The 14,760-nt window shown below is 35.1% G+C and overlaps 2 protein-coding genes across 2 annotated transcripts; both read right to left on the bottom strand.

Annotated features, from left to right (window-relative positions):
- Window positions 1-429: 429 nt before the first annotated feature.
- On the bottom strand, window positions 430-3,779 carry LOC139295429 (uncharacterized). The gene is made up of 5 exons (XM_070917621.1): window positions 3,725-3,779; window positions 2,968-3,288; window positions 1,788-2,126; window positions 1,352-1,480; window positions 430-527 (listed from the first exon to the last, which is right to left on the bottom strand). Exons 1-5 carry the CDS (start codon window positions 3,777-3,779, stop codon window positions 430-432), a joined length of 942 nt encoding a protein of 313 aa, XP_070773722.1.
- Window positions 3,780-7,364: 3,585 nt separating this feature from the next.
- On the bottom strand, window positions 7,365-10,051 carry LOC139294784 (uncharacterized). Its single transcript, XM_070916704.1, has 5 exons — window positions 9,997-10,051; window positions 9,571-9,894; window positions 8,219-8,521; window positions 7,801-7,926; window positions 7,365-7,579 (listed from the first exon to the last, which is right to left on the bottom strand). Exons 1-5 carry the CDS (start codon window positions 10,049-10,051, stop codon window positions 7,491-7,493), a joined length of 897 nt encoding a protein of 298 aa, XP_070772805.1. The 3' UTR covers window positions 7,365-7,490.
- Between the last annotated feature and the right edge of the window lie 4,709 nt (window positions 10,052-14,760).

Here is a 14,760-nt window from a genome sequence, read left to right as displayed (position 1 = left end):
ACCTCATGCGTAAATGCTTAAACAAAGTAGGCCATTTTAAAATTGTAGTTCATGAATCAAAAAGAAAATAAGTATTCTGTTCACTGTCAATATTTGTCCCAGTATGGACAGGATTTTTACACACACTTGATGGACAGGGTGACAGACGTGAGGCAAAGATGCTGCATGAGGTGAAAGGGACATGTGTTCTAAACACAACAGGAAGTTAGTTATTGTAGATTGGCTCGCTGATTGGCCTGCCTATCAACACGGTTAGTTGTAGCAGCAGCAGCGACTGTGACACACACCTCAACTAAGGTGCTTTAAAACCCAAAGCAATGTAAACACATTTTGGCTATGTAGGAGGAAACCCCTTGAAAACCCCTGGTTTGGTAGGCAAAGTTAGGGTTTATGCCAAGGCCAGGTCATGAATAATGTTTTAGGAGAAAATTAATTTTGCATTGCATTTTGGTGTGGGTCGGGTCTGGTTTTCCTTGTATGCTTCATCACTCTTACATCTGAGTAGACAATTTCATCTTCAGCATTATCTGAAAGAAATGAGGAAAACAAATTAATATTGTGTGGTTAAGCTTCTGAGACTTGTCAAATCAGTCCATGTTTTCAACTATGCTACCACATAATGGTAATGTAACTTAGATAACACTGGGGAACACAATTTTTGTTGAGTTAGGTCTGACAGCTGTTTTTAACTAATTTTTGGGTGCAGAATCCAAAACTGATGTCAGTTTTTCTCTATCATGTCAAGTTTTTGAACTATAGGATCCCCGTTTTCTTAAAAAATGTGAAAAATACTGTACTTAACAGATATGTGTGTGATATTACTGACCTATTGGGAGCTGCACACACCTCTCACTGCACTGTCTCAATTGTGACTGCGCAAACAAGTTGCCACGTAGCTGTAGATGAGTCCAATCGTAATCAGCTGGCAAGTCTTACTACAGCTAATCAGTGGAATTTTGCTTATCTGGAGGGTAAGCTGTGGAGAAAAAACTTGACGTGCTAGAAAAAAACTGACTGCAATTTTGGAATCAGCATGCCGATTTTAGTTTTAATCAGCATAAATATCTAACTCAACAGAAATTTTCTTTCAAATTGTTCCCCAGTGTAATCATAATAGACACTTTGGATGCAAGCATTTCAGGTATTTCCATATTGATTTTCATGGTACACTTGAATGTAGTGCCAGAGCTACCTCAAAAAAATACTTTCAAATATCTATAAAACTACAGTAATACTATACGTTGTACATGTTTTACATACTAATTTGGCAAACGTTTGTATAGATATCAGTACAGTCCTCAGTGAGACAGAGTAGATGAAGACATGAGAATTAAGAGAACATATTTCTCACCTTCATTAGCAGTCATGGGTCTTGTTTTCTTATTTAAATATTTGATACCAAGAAACAGAGCCAAAAGGAGAAGTAGAGTAGCAACACTTGCTATCACAGCCACAGTCACAGTCACATGAGAAATGAAACCTATAAAATACAAACATCAACCTAATTTTAGATATCAAATCTAAATTAGATATTGAGGTGACTGGATATGAGATTATGCCATATGGCTACTCTACGTATGCATCAGGCTTTATGTATCTATAAAACCTGTCCCATACAGCTGGAAAATTTTTGTTTTGTTTTTTTTCCTTTTGATAAATCTATTAAAAAATTGTGAAATGGCAGTGAGATTATATTAATCAAATGAATTCGTTATTAATTAGTAATTAAAGTAGTATAGTAAATGAATAATAGTAAGTAAATAAATAAAAATAGAATTTAATTGTACCTTGAAATACACTGCCTTTACAGCTTGTAAGGCGGATAACTGTTTCTTCTCTGCTGACATTGTTTCGAACATTACACATGAAGTTTCCTGTCAGTTGACCGTGTAAGCTGATGGCAACATTTGAAACGCTGGGTTCATGTTGTTTATCTGTACTCCCAGCCAGTGACCGTGTGTCCGCTGTCGAGCTGCTCGGGGACTGACTGTGGCCTCTGGTCTGCATCAGTAAATGACTGTCCAAAGTCAAAATGAACTCTACTTCATCTCCCTCAGAGGAGCAGCTGATCTTCATCTCTTCTGGTGACAAACACGTCTGAGACACAGATGGCTTTGTAACAGGAGCTGGAAGACAAACAAACATATAATCACATGTGTGTGTATGTGTGTATATCTATCGATGTGTGATTTTGCTGCTTATCCTTTTAATTACTTTAATAATTTTAATGTATTTTGAATAATGTTGAGGTTGTTGAGGTGAGGTGTACCATGAAAATCTATCTATCGATAGATAGATTCTAGAAAAACATCTTGAGGCCTAAAACATTTAAAAGTTATTAAAACGTTTTCATCAGAAAGACAACTGAGCTGGTAAGAATTGGCAGATACCCGTAATTGTTGCAATGCTTGAGGGCTTTTTAATGATTCTAAAGATTTCAAATGAAAAGAACGTACAGAACTTACCACTTCCACTATATAATAATACAAGTGGTAAAAAATATTTAATATATTAAAGTGATTGGTTTGTAAAAAATCTGAAAATAATGAGAGATGCTGTCACAATTGTGACCTTCACAATGCCTGTTTTGTCTAACCAACTGTCCAAACCTCAACATTATTCAAAATACATAAAAATGATTAAAGTAATTAAAAGGAAAAGCAGCAAAATCACACATTTGTGTAGCTGGGACCATTAAATTATGATATGATATTTAAAAAATAATTTGATGAAGGGCCGTACAGAAAATTGCTGTTTAAGTAACCAGGTTTTAAGATTTGATATAGATGTGTTTTTTTCATTTTGTAATTAAATCTCATAACTAATAAGTCCCACATTTTAATAATATAGTTGTTAATGTTAGTCTTTTAACCCTTTTTTGGACATTTTTCATCTCCATTGGTATTGACCACAGTTTCTATTTTGGAGAAGCATTTCCACAACTTGTTACTTTTTTGAACATCCTACCTTGTATTTCTAGATGCATGTTGATTACATGCATACATTTACCATCAGGTCCATGTATTTGCAGCTGGTAATGTCCAGAATCTGTCTTTCGTGCATTATGCAGCTTGAACGTTCCATTGGTGAAGTATGCAGAGTGATTGATGTATGTCTCATGTACTTTCACTGCCTTATGTACTGTTAAAATCTTTACCCTGGATACCCCAATCTTTGTCAACTCTAATCTTTCTGTATTTTTTGGCAGGTGAAAAATCAATGGCTCCCCAAGTGCTCCAGAACACTTCTGAGCTCCGGTAGGTCCAGAAAAATTGCATCCCAAAGACCCTGATAGAAACAAGAACAACATAAAACTTCAAATATTTTTTAAACAATGCCACGTACCAATTAGCATTTCATTTCAGGAGGTAAAAGAAAAGCATACCTGACCATTGTAATGAAAATAAATATCATACATCCATACATACATTTTTTCCTGTGCTGTTGACTGGCAACAATTCAGAGTCATAGATTTAATGTGAATGTTTTTAACCTATTTCTAATATCAGTCAATGTTGTACATTTATCATGTAGTTAATAGCATAATTAGCATTAAATATTTGATGAGGGTTTCAGTCATTTGCAAATGAACAAAATACTAGAAAATGAATTATGAAATGTATAATGTGATATTGTAGCTGCTTTAAATGACCTAAAATATTGCATGAATGAGTTGTTTGGGTCAACACACCAATAATAACCACACAGTTATACTGAAGTGTACCTTTTGCCAGAGCCGTTGGCATCAGAGCTGTGATGATCATGTAGATGGAAATCATTTTTCTGTTATTACACAATCCAGTCATCTTTAAAACATGGTGAGGCAAAACAATCAACAAATTAAACGATGTTCCAGTTTCATGATTTTAAGTTTAAATTAAGAATACACTTTGATAAACATTATGCTTGGACAACGTGGATGCCATGTGTAGATTATCTGCATAATTAGAAGACAGTTTTAGTCATCAGAATTAATGTCTTAGAAATTCTAAAAATCATGCAATGAGTAATAAATTATTACCCATTTTCAACACACTTGAAACTCATCTAACTGGCTCGAAATCAAGCAAATTTCACTCACCGCTTTTACAGTAGGATGTCTTCTTTGTGGCTTATTGAATGGAGTGTGAATTTCGCACTGACATGGGGCTGTGTCTTTCTGGTCTTCTGTTGTGTAGAGAGAATTGAGGAAGAGGTTATTTATACTCAGCAAAGTACTACTGAAACATTTGGCTGCTTTTCCTTTTTGTAGTTACATGTACTCAGTTTAATGACAAAGTTACTGACCTTGTAGTATTCAGAAAAAGACTGCTAACACTTAAACCATTGAATAGAGTCTTCTTTTATTTTAGTTGCCAGGATGTCCCAATGTATTAAGTCCATTAGTAAAGACACACATCACGCAGGCTGGTGGATGTCAGAAAAGATGCCATACAGTGGACATGAAACACACAGTGGAGGACAAAGTGAAAATAAACTTGCCTTGCTTTGTGGAATAAAGAAGCAGAATGTAGGGAGAGGATGGGTATATTTAGTGTAGACAAGTCTGTAATTTGTAGTTGTTGGGGCAGAGTTTTAAATGAATGTGAAATGTAGCTTCTACATTTCATAAGTTTATCATTGACTGCAGACCAGGGATATTTACCTGTACAGGGTTTCCCCCAGAAAAGTTGTTAGGCCTGGTGGCAAGTATATAAGGGCCCGGCCTCCAGGTGCGGGAGACTCGAAAATAGGACTAAGTAATGTGTTGTTAGAAATCAGTAATTTATTCAACACACATTTAATCAACAACTATAACAGGGTCTTACAAAGAATTTGACAATATACAATATTAAAGAAAATAATATGAAAGTTCAAACTGATCACTTCAAGGCCTTGGGAAGAATCAGCACTGGACTGGACTGGAGTAAAAAAAAAACATTGGTTAAGTGTAAGCAAGCAAAGTAGTCTTGCTACCGTTCTGCTTGAAGTAACACTTACGTTATCGATATTCGGCTGTTCTTGTTCTAGTGGCGTTACCAGCTATGGGGTGCTCGACTCCACCGTTCACGTGTTAACCAACAGATGTCGCTTGTGAGCTTTCCGACCGTTATATCAATGTTTCCAACCAAGCTGCCCCGCTGTAACTATAGTTTAAAAATTATGCTCATTTTGCATATGTGCCCATGTCTTCTAATAAAACTGTAGTGTGCACTCCATGTGGGTGTTATGGCATCACACTACAATTCAGCTGCTCAGCGATACCGGGTTATAGTGTACATGAGTTATCACCAACATAATTTCTTTACCTCTATAAAGCCTACAGTACCTGAAGTGTACTCACAGTGGAAGATTAGTGACAGGGAAAGAAAAGAGGAGATTATCCTGCTGACTCTGAGTTGTCACTTCCCCATTTTGTAATCAAATCTCTGAATGGTTCCTCCACCCATGTGTAGAAATCTGTTATGTTTTTATTATTCATTCAACGAGATGGCAAGCATATTATTTTTGCAAAAGATAATACAAAGAAATAAGCACTTCCTGCCTCTTAACATGTAACTACATGATATTTATTTCCAAACCATTTACCTTACATTATTCACAATAGTTCGCATTACCAATACTAAAAGGAAGTAACACCTTAGACATGATAAACTTGTGTCTCGGGTTGTCAACACAACGGAAAAAGGTGTGGGCCACAACTTTTTCCGTTCTCAGTCTCTGCTTCAGTCACTGACACACCAGTATTTATATTTTTAATTACAAAGAACACCAAACGGTAGAAAACTGAAACAGTTACGGGCAACATTGTGTTTCCTTTCCATATTTGCTGTTGCAAATCAATAGGATATAAATATAATTTCAAAGGGACTGGGTTGGTTTGCAGGCCTGACTAAAAACTCGCATCATGTGGTAGTGTGTCAGTTAAAAACCACAGCTTTTTTCTTTTCAGTGTGGCTCAGGCATAGGGACTGTCTGTGTTTGACTGCAAAGAACGAATAAGAGGTAAAAAAGAACGGCAGAGAGATATGTGGTCATGGTGTGGTAAACTGATGTGTCTGGTAGGAGAATTAACACAGTTGAGACTAACAAATCAAGCTTTCACTTTAGCCATGGCTTGATTTATGTCTTTATGTATCATTAGGTCTAATTATCAATAATGTTTCATATAAAACTGCTCAGACTTCCTTGTCTGGCATAGCTCAGTTTACAGCACATAACAATCAGCAAAATTGCACAAGGTACAGTTAGCAGCACTATATGTACATGAAGCATGAAAAAACAATATGATTGTAGAAATTAATCACTAAAGCAATGGCCCTCTGATATGTGGCCCATGTTGACTGTAAGCGCATGTTCAGACTGAAAATAGTACTGCATTAGAAAAGGGGCTGTGTTGGTATGTGGCTACAGGCACCGTTTGATCTATGACTTATCACATGCCATAACACACACAGCGGTTTGTAATTATATGAGTTGAAATAGGCTGTTAATGTTTAAATAAAATGTATGCAAAGTATGATTGCGTTGCAGCAAAGGTTTAATCTTTTTTTTCTGTGTTGGCACCCCTGCTGCAAAGCAATTGTGTTACTGAAATTAATAATGGGGATGAATTATGAGTTGGGTGACTCTGACATGATGTGACATGATGGAAACAGTGCTGTGCACAAATCCAGTATGTATAAAATGGAAAGAAAATATTACAGATTAAGTGTGTATTGTTTCATGACCACAATGTAGTGACATGGAATTGGGGCTCCATCTTGTGGTAAAAAATGATCACTACATTGCTTGCAGCTTGTACTTCCTTCTGTTTGTAACTGCAAGAACAGTGTGTATCCTCCAAATTTCACTCACGAATTACACTTTTTATTGTTAGATTAGTAACCAATGACTAATTACAAGTTCATTATGAAGCAAAATACTACATGTTTTTGTCACTGCATGGAAACCTTAAAACAGTTAAGAAGTTAGTTAGTTACTTATTTTCATTCTGGTAGACCTTAGTTTGATAGTGTATATAAACCCCACCCCCCCAGAAGAAATCATCAGTATTATTAATGTATTAATTACTTATTTATTTGTATTTGAAAAATACACGTAAATAATACAAAGCACTTCGAAAAATGTCTCATAAATTGTCTACAGTGCCACACAATTACAAGGCAAATAACAGAAAATAAAATAACATAAAAGCATGGTTATTTTTGAGAAGCAAATGCATGAATGCTTCAAAAAGAACTTTAATATGGTTGCTCAAAAATCAAGAGAAAAGAAAACTATTGTTTACTGTGAAAATAGTGCATAGTGCCGTGTAGTAGGTCTGGTAACAAGTATCCTAATCACACAATTTTTTTTCACCTTTTTTCTTTTCAAGCCTCAAAGACAATGATTCCTGATCACATTTTATTTATCTCAAGGGTTCGATAAGATTTCCAGCAAGGTGTTCAAAATGGGTCAGGGTTAATTGTTAATCATTTATTGCCATTTAACAATATGTTAGGATAAAATTATCTTGCATTCTGATGTGAGTTGGGTCTGGTTTTCCTTGTAGTTTGTATCACTTTAACATCTGTGTAGATAATTTCTTCTGAGTTACCTGGAAAAATTCAAAACAGATGTGAAATGTGTGGTAACCTATCACAGACGACAACTTGTCGTCTGTTTAACCTTTTTTCAAGGAAGTCTTTATGAAATTATTTTCATTGTATTAAATGAATGTAATGCAATAGCTATCTGAAATGTGGAAAATCTTAAACTTAATGTCAGTATGGTCCTTATTGAGACCGTTGAAGACATGGAAGAACATCTTTTACTTACCCGCATTAACAGTCGTGGGTCTTGGTTTTTTATTATATATTATACCAAGATACAGAGCTACAAGGAGAGTGACAACACCAGCTATCACAGCCACTGTCACAACAGGAAAGGAAGGAGAGGAAACATCTAGAAAACACAAACAAATATCAAACCAAATTAGATGATGACGTTGACATGTCAATTTCAAAGCTACCAAGAAGTTTCTTATATATTTCTTGTCCATTATTTTGTTTTCCATCAGGTGTTCTACATGTATAAGATAAAAAATCTGAGACTAATACTTCTAAAAGCTAAGCAGCCAGAAAATAAATGAGTGAAGCTAATTGATTAATACTTGAAAATTTGGAATAAAGAATGTGAAATAGTTGTGAAGAGCTGATATTTACAACAGAAAGCAAGGGTCTTTTAAAAGCTGTACCTTTGCAGCTTTTTAGGTAAATAACTGTTTCATCTCTGCTGACATTGTTCCGAACATGACACGTCAAGTTTCCTGTCAGTTGACCATGTAAGCTGATAGTAACATTTGAAACACTGGGTTTGTCTTGTTCAGTCATGTTTGCTGTCCAGCTGCTCGGGGACTGACTGTGGCCTCTGGTCTGCATCAGTAAATGACCATCCAAAGTCAAAATGAACTCTACTTCATCTCCCTCAGATGAGCAGCTGATCTTCATCTGTTCTGGTGACAAACACATCTGAGACACAGCTGGCTTCGACACAGCAGCTGGAAAACAAACATGTAGTCACATATACAGTATACACAGTAGTCAATGCAAAGTGAAAACCACCAATTCTGAAAATTATGGAGCCTTTATCAATTCCAATTTCTAGTTCAACTGTAGAAAAAAACTTTTTCGCACAATTCAGACTTATGTATTCAAATATTTTCAATGCTCCATCAGAAAGAACACCGAGATAGTTTCAGTTATTAGATAATTCTCACTGCATGTTTTAGAGGGGTATCAATGTAACTGAGAATATGGAATGAAACAATGGTGACAACACATTTTCATCATCTGTTGTTTACGATATGTAATGGTAGCTTAACACACTGTAGGTCAGAGGTAGATGATGATGATGAAATAATGATGTATCATAAAATAATTAAACTTTAGCTGGTGCATCAGCTTGCCACTATCGCATGTTTTACATCAGACAGTTTAAGAAAATAAATCCAATCATGATTTTTCTTTCTGGTTACTTCTGGTAGTCCAGTGGCCTCACAAGACTCACATCAGCCTTGACCTTTGTTGCATGTACTTTCCCTCTCCCGCTGCATGTTTCCTGTTTCTCTCTCCTGTGCCGTCTAATAATCGATTAATCGCAAAATGCTCCCAAAAAAATTTAAATAATGAAATGTAAAGTTTGATCAAATATTTTTTTCCAAATGTAAATATAATAAATGTAAGAAATGTTAACAAATTAATTTTACATGTTATATTTACAATATTTAAACATGAAATTAAATGCACTGCATAAGCTATAAAAGATGAAATAATTAAAATAAATAATAATAGAAATAGTTTTTATTCCTGATTAGATTTTATATTTACTGCTGCAATTTGTAATACTGACAGAAGAGTCTCATCTTTAAGCTGCAGATATTTTTTAAGAGTGGATAGAAAATATATAGGCATAAATGCATTTAACAGTCTTTTTGATTAGCACTAATATTTAATAAGCTTCTTCATCCAAAACTGGTATTGAACACAAATTTTGTTTTGGAAAAGATATTTCTACAATTTTAACCTTTTTTTTTTTTTTTTTACCTACCTTGTATTTCTAGATGCACATTGAGTTTTTTCAGTAAAGTACCATTAGATCCAAATTCTTCCAACAGGTAATCTCCAGAATGTGTCTTCATTGCATTACCCAGTTTGATTGTTCCATTAGTGAAGAGTTCAGGCTGATTCGCATAATCCTCATGCAGAGTCACTATTTTATTTTTGACTATTTTGAAAATTAGATGTTCATTATCCTTTTTTAACTTAATCTCTGAATTTGCTGTGTTTGGCAGATGAAAAATCAACAGCTGTCCCACAGCTCCACAACGCTGCCGGATTCCTGTAGGTTCGGAGAAACTGTATTCAATAGACCCTAAAAAACAAACAAAAAACAATAAAATGTTTATGTTTTGTACTAAATTGATTTTACACCATACTGTTAACTGCAGTAACATACGTTTACACGTAAATGTACCTTTTGCCAGAGCTGTTGTTGCCAGGGCGGTGATAATCATGTAGCTGGAAATCATTGTTTTTCTGTTAGAACACATACATCAAATGTAATTTTAAATGGTATGTTTTATTTATATACTGTACAATTACTAAATTCAAGGATTGTTAGTTTGAAATTAAAGTCAATTTTGATATAAAAAAAAATCAACAATGTGAGTCATATCATAGTTTTTATATCTTTTATAAACTATAAAATCATGACAAAACTCACTAAAACTCAACTAAAACCAGCATATGTAGATTCAAATTCAAAACTGTCACTCACCGCATTCACAATGGTGCGGTGCCTTCTTTGTAGCTGTTGAACACTGACCTGTGAATTTTCTACTGACTGAAGGCTGGTTTATGCTCCTCTTGTCTTTTTGTTGTCTTGTTATAAGAATCAAGGAAGCGGTTACTGTGTTGTCACCCACAACTTGTCAGTGAACAGAGTATTCAGATTCACCTTCCTGTAACTATTTCTAAATGAACTTACCATAAAATAAATTTTTACTATGGGCCTTAACCTCTGCTCCTGGTGTATGTCTACAGAGGGGCCTAAACACCAACCAAAAGACTTTTTAAATGCTCTAATAAGTATGCTGTACCAGCTGTTATAACATACAATTCTGCAGGTCTGGTAATTATGGGCCATAGCCTTGGTTTGACGTTAGACGTGTTAAACATATAATTGAATTAAGCATTGAGGTCAGTATATTGAGAGGTGTTCCTAATTTCTTCCCCCCTCGTGTGTAAATAGTGAGGACAAAACATGAGGAACAGCTCTCAGTATAATGTAGTCCAGTCCAACACCACCTTTAACTATGACCTCATTAATAAACATGTAATTTAATTTATATATTTCAACAATGTCACCAAAACTCAACAGTATAAAATTTAAGGTAGAAGTTATGGCAGAGCTGTTATATTGAATTGCATTAGATTGCAGCTCTGTGAAACTGTGTTATAGTTTATGTGAGTTATAAGGTCAGCACCTTATTCCCTTTACCAAAAGTATAATTTGCACTTAATGGATGATTAGTTAAGGGCTGGGGATCATACACTTGACAAAATAACAGATTGTCATACTGATGTCTTGAACATTAACTATGTGACTTTCATGTAAGATTCATTTGAGAACCTCTATCAGTTTTTACATTCAGCAATATAGTAATTCATGTGTGTGGGACTGCCTTAATACACTGGCTTCCTCATCATTTTATTTTAAAAAAATGTTTTGTTTGTTAATACACAGAAGAATGAAAATATTTTCTGTAAAACAGCGTCAAGTCACAAACAAGTTTTCAAAAGCCATTTAGAAGTACTCCCCGTTGACATCAGTGCTCTCTCTTTTATAACTGCAGAGCACTTTAAGGTGAGGTGTGAGTTTCCATTTTAGCTGCAACTGCACAAAAAGCTATCAGCTGTAAATGCACCATCCTTTAGCTATAACTATACTGTATACATTTTAAGGGGTAATATTACCAGTATTATATTGCTAAAGGAAACAGCTTATAGCACCACTTCTAATATAAGTATTTAAATGCTGATCATTTGTTTATTAAGGCATGGATAAGGAACTACAATTGATGGGAGAAGAAGTTGCCCTCCATTTTAAAAACCAAATGGCTCCAACACCCACATGTGGTGTAGTATTTCTGCAAAGGACACATGAAGAAAAAACACGTCCTGATTCTCAGTGTGCTGTTTAGCCAAGCTTTTTATTTAAAAACCATATACTTCATGTTACTCAGAAACATATGCATCACAAAACTTGCTCACAGGCAAATCAGGTAATGCGAAATTAAACAATGTGTGAGACTGACAGTTAAAAACCACAGCTTTTTTTGCTTCTCTGTCACTTCCTCAGCCAGTGCCTCATTTGAAACTCTGAGATGCACCTCGTATCTGCTGTTAACACAGATGAACTAACAGGAGGTGTTGCATTCAACAATGCAATAAAGCAGACTAGCAACAACTTGATTTGTCAAAAGTTTTATTCGCTCATATAAATCAGTAAAGAACATTAGGTGCAAAAAGAAATCACCATTGATTGTTTTGCATTTGATACTGTTAATCAGAGGCAGCAACAACATGGTATCAGGCATTCATTAACAGCAGGAATAATGAGCAAAAGTTTTAGCGTACTTCTTTCAACATAGAGTTATTTAATTTTGAGAAAAACATTCCTATAAGTTAAACAACAAAGCAGTGTTGTATATTATATAACTGTACCCTTAACATTGGTGTTCAAATTGTGCAAGAGGAAGTGCTCTTTCATAGGAGGCATACAAAGAATGATAATTTTCTTCCAACACAATACATTTTATTGCAGCGGGGAAGCTAAGTAATTCAAATTTGAATTTTGACAGGAACTTCCTTTTGCATCCAAGTGGTGCCTTTTTCCTATATCTGGATAACCAAATCATCCAAATTTGTCTGTTGATAGTTGGTTGCAAAGGCATACCTGGACATGGCTCCTATATGGCTCTTAAACCATGTATATTTACTTGTTTAATGGATAATTGATTTAATAGATGGTAAGTGAACTCTATCCATTTCCGGTTGTGGACTGTAGTTCTAGCAAATGCACAATTTCACAAGCTTTTCTAAATTAACATACCCATGAACACATGCACACAAATATACACCTTTAGTAGACAAAGTACTATTCTTCAAACTTATCTCTTTCTCTAGCTTGCAACAATGGTGTTCCAGTTTTGGAGCCCATGATGATAAGAGTGGCTGACTGAACATCCAGTGCTGTGCAGAAAGACGTAGAGATTTGTTATAGTCATGTAGTTCACTTTTTTTTAGTATTTAAGTGTAGGTAAGAAGAGACGAGACTGACTATAATGGAGGTGGAGGTGAAGGACCTTTTGCATTACACTGTCACCAGTATCCCCACCATCAGCCCTGCCACTGGGCTAGACATTGGGAATGTGAATGGAATAGTGATTATTAATTTGGTTATTATTTATAGTGATAATGACTGTATATGTCAGCAGCAGCAGTAGTAGATGTAAAAGTAATGGTAACTCAAGTAGTGGTAGTGGTAATAATGGTGTATACCTATAAATCATAAGTGATTTTGGAGTACACACCGTAATAACTACATAATAATCCTGAAGTGTTACCTTTTGCCAGAGCTGCTGTTGTCAGAGTGGTGATGATCATGGAGATGTAAATCATTTTCTGTTGTAACACAATCAATTTATCTTTAAAACTAAATTTCAGATTTATCAGACATTTTAGGAACTAGATATTCATATCTGTGAAAAAAAAGTTTGCTAACTAATATCAGCATTAGTGGACTCAAATGTAAAACACTAACAGTCTTCACAATGGTTACAAGTTTCTTTCAGTGACTGGCCTGTGAATGTTCCCATGACAGTAGGCTGGTTTAATTCTGGTCTTGTTGTGTGGGTAGAATAGAGTAAGTGGTTAATTGTACTGAAGTACTGGTCTGCTGATAATGTTTTGAAAATTATAAACGTACTGAGCTTCTTGTAGTATTCAGATTAAGACTGCTGACAAACTATAACATCATAGTTTCTAAACCTTAAACCAGTGGACACTGGCAGAGGACACACCAGAGTACTTTGAAATCTTAACCACTTTAAAAAAACTCACACACACAACGATGACACTTTTGCCTCATTTGGTCATATTGTTGGAACAGGAAAAGATACTATTTCACTTTTGTATGACTGCAGTGGTATGCATGGAGTCGGCAGGATACAAGGGTCCACTTTTACTTTGACACAATATAGGAATATGTCTTCACAAAAGATTTGAGTCCGTTGTTAAAGACACACGTGTTTTAATATGATCACCACTATAGTCCCTCCACAGTTTCTTTTTAAAAAACCTACAATACAGTATGTTCACAGTTGATGATTAGTTTAGGACAAGGGGTCATACTATGCTAAAATGAAAAGATGATAATACAGATTAAGTGTGTATTGTTTCATTACCATAACGTAATGACATGTTAGGGATTGTGGCTCCATCTTGTGGTAAAAAATGATCACTACATTGCTTGTACTTCCTTCTCCCTGTTGCAATTACATTATGATGGAATAATCACTGATGAATCATAAAATACAGTACTTTGACCAGTGGAAGTGTATAACTGAAGTTATAGAATAAACAAACTTGCTTTTATCATATTTTGGATCAGCATGTTTAATAAAATCTAGTCAATATATTTCTTTCCTTGGGCTTTCTGGAAGAACTTGACTTGTGGTCCAGTACAAGTCTATACCTCTGTGTTTGTAGAGGTAGAGTTTCAACCATGGGATGATGTGGCTGTGACTTTTCCTAACATTATCAGTGACTGTTGATCGGGGAAATTAACCTGTAAACCCCCTGAACTGTTTTGTGACTTTAAGTAGATATTGTTTTTAACTCTATGATTATGTAAATTAACCTTTTTTGTAAATATAATGTGAACTTTAAATGTTGAATTTGGCCTTTGGACCTTTGGGTTCATGTAGTAGTTGTCATCTTAGCATCTTGGTAAACTTTAACAGTTTGGGTTTTGAAGTTTTCAGCACCATGTTCTCTTCACAGAAACTTAAAAAAAAACTACAGTATGAATTTTAATGGATGGGAATGGGGGATCACACAGTTGGAGACACAGATTATCCTCCTGTCTTTATAAACAACATAACATTATAAATGTGAGTACCTTTACACCAAGAGGAATGTGAACACCAAACAACCAAACAATTATGTGAACCTG

The sequence above is a fragment of the Enoplosus armatus genome, chromosome 13, assembly GCF_043641665.1.
Source record: "Enoplosus armatus isolate fEnoArm2 chromosome 13, fEnoArm2.hap1, whole genome shotgun sequence".
Classification (NCBI taxonomy): domain Eukaryota; kingdom Metazoa; phylum Chordata; class Actinopteri; order Centrarchiformes; family Enoplosidae; genus Enoplosus; species Enoplosus armatus.
The sequence above is the reverse complement of the archived record's forward strand: the minus strand, read 5'-3'. Positions and strand labels throughout refer to the sequence as shown.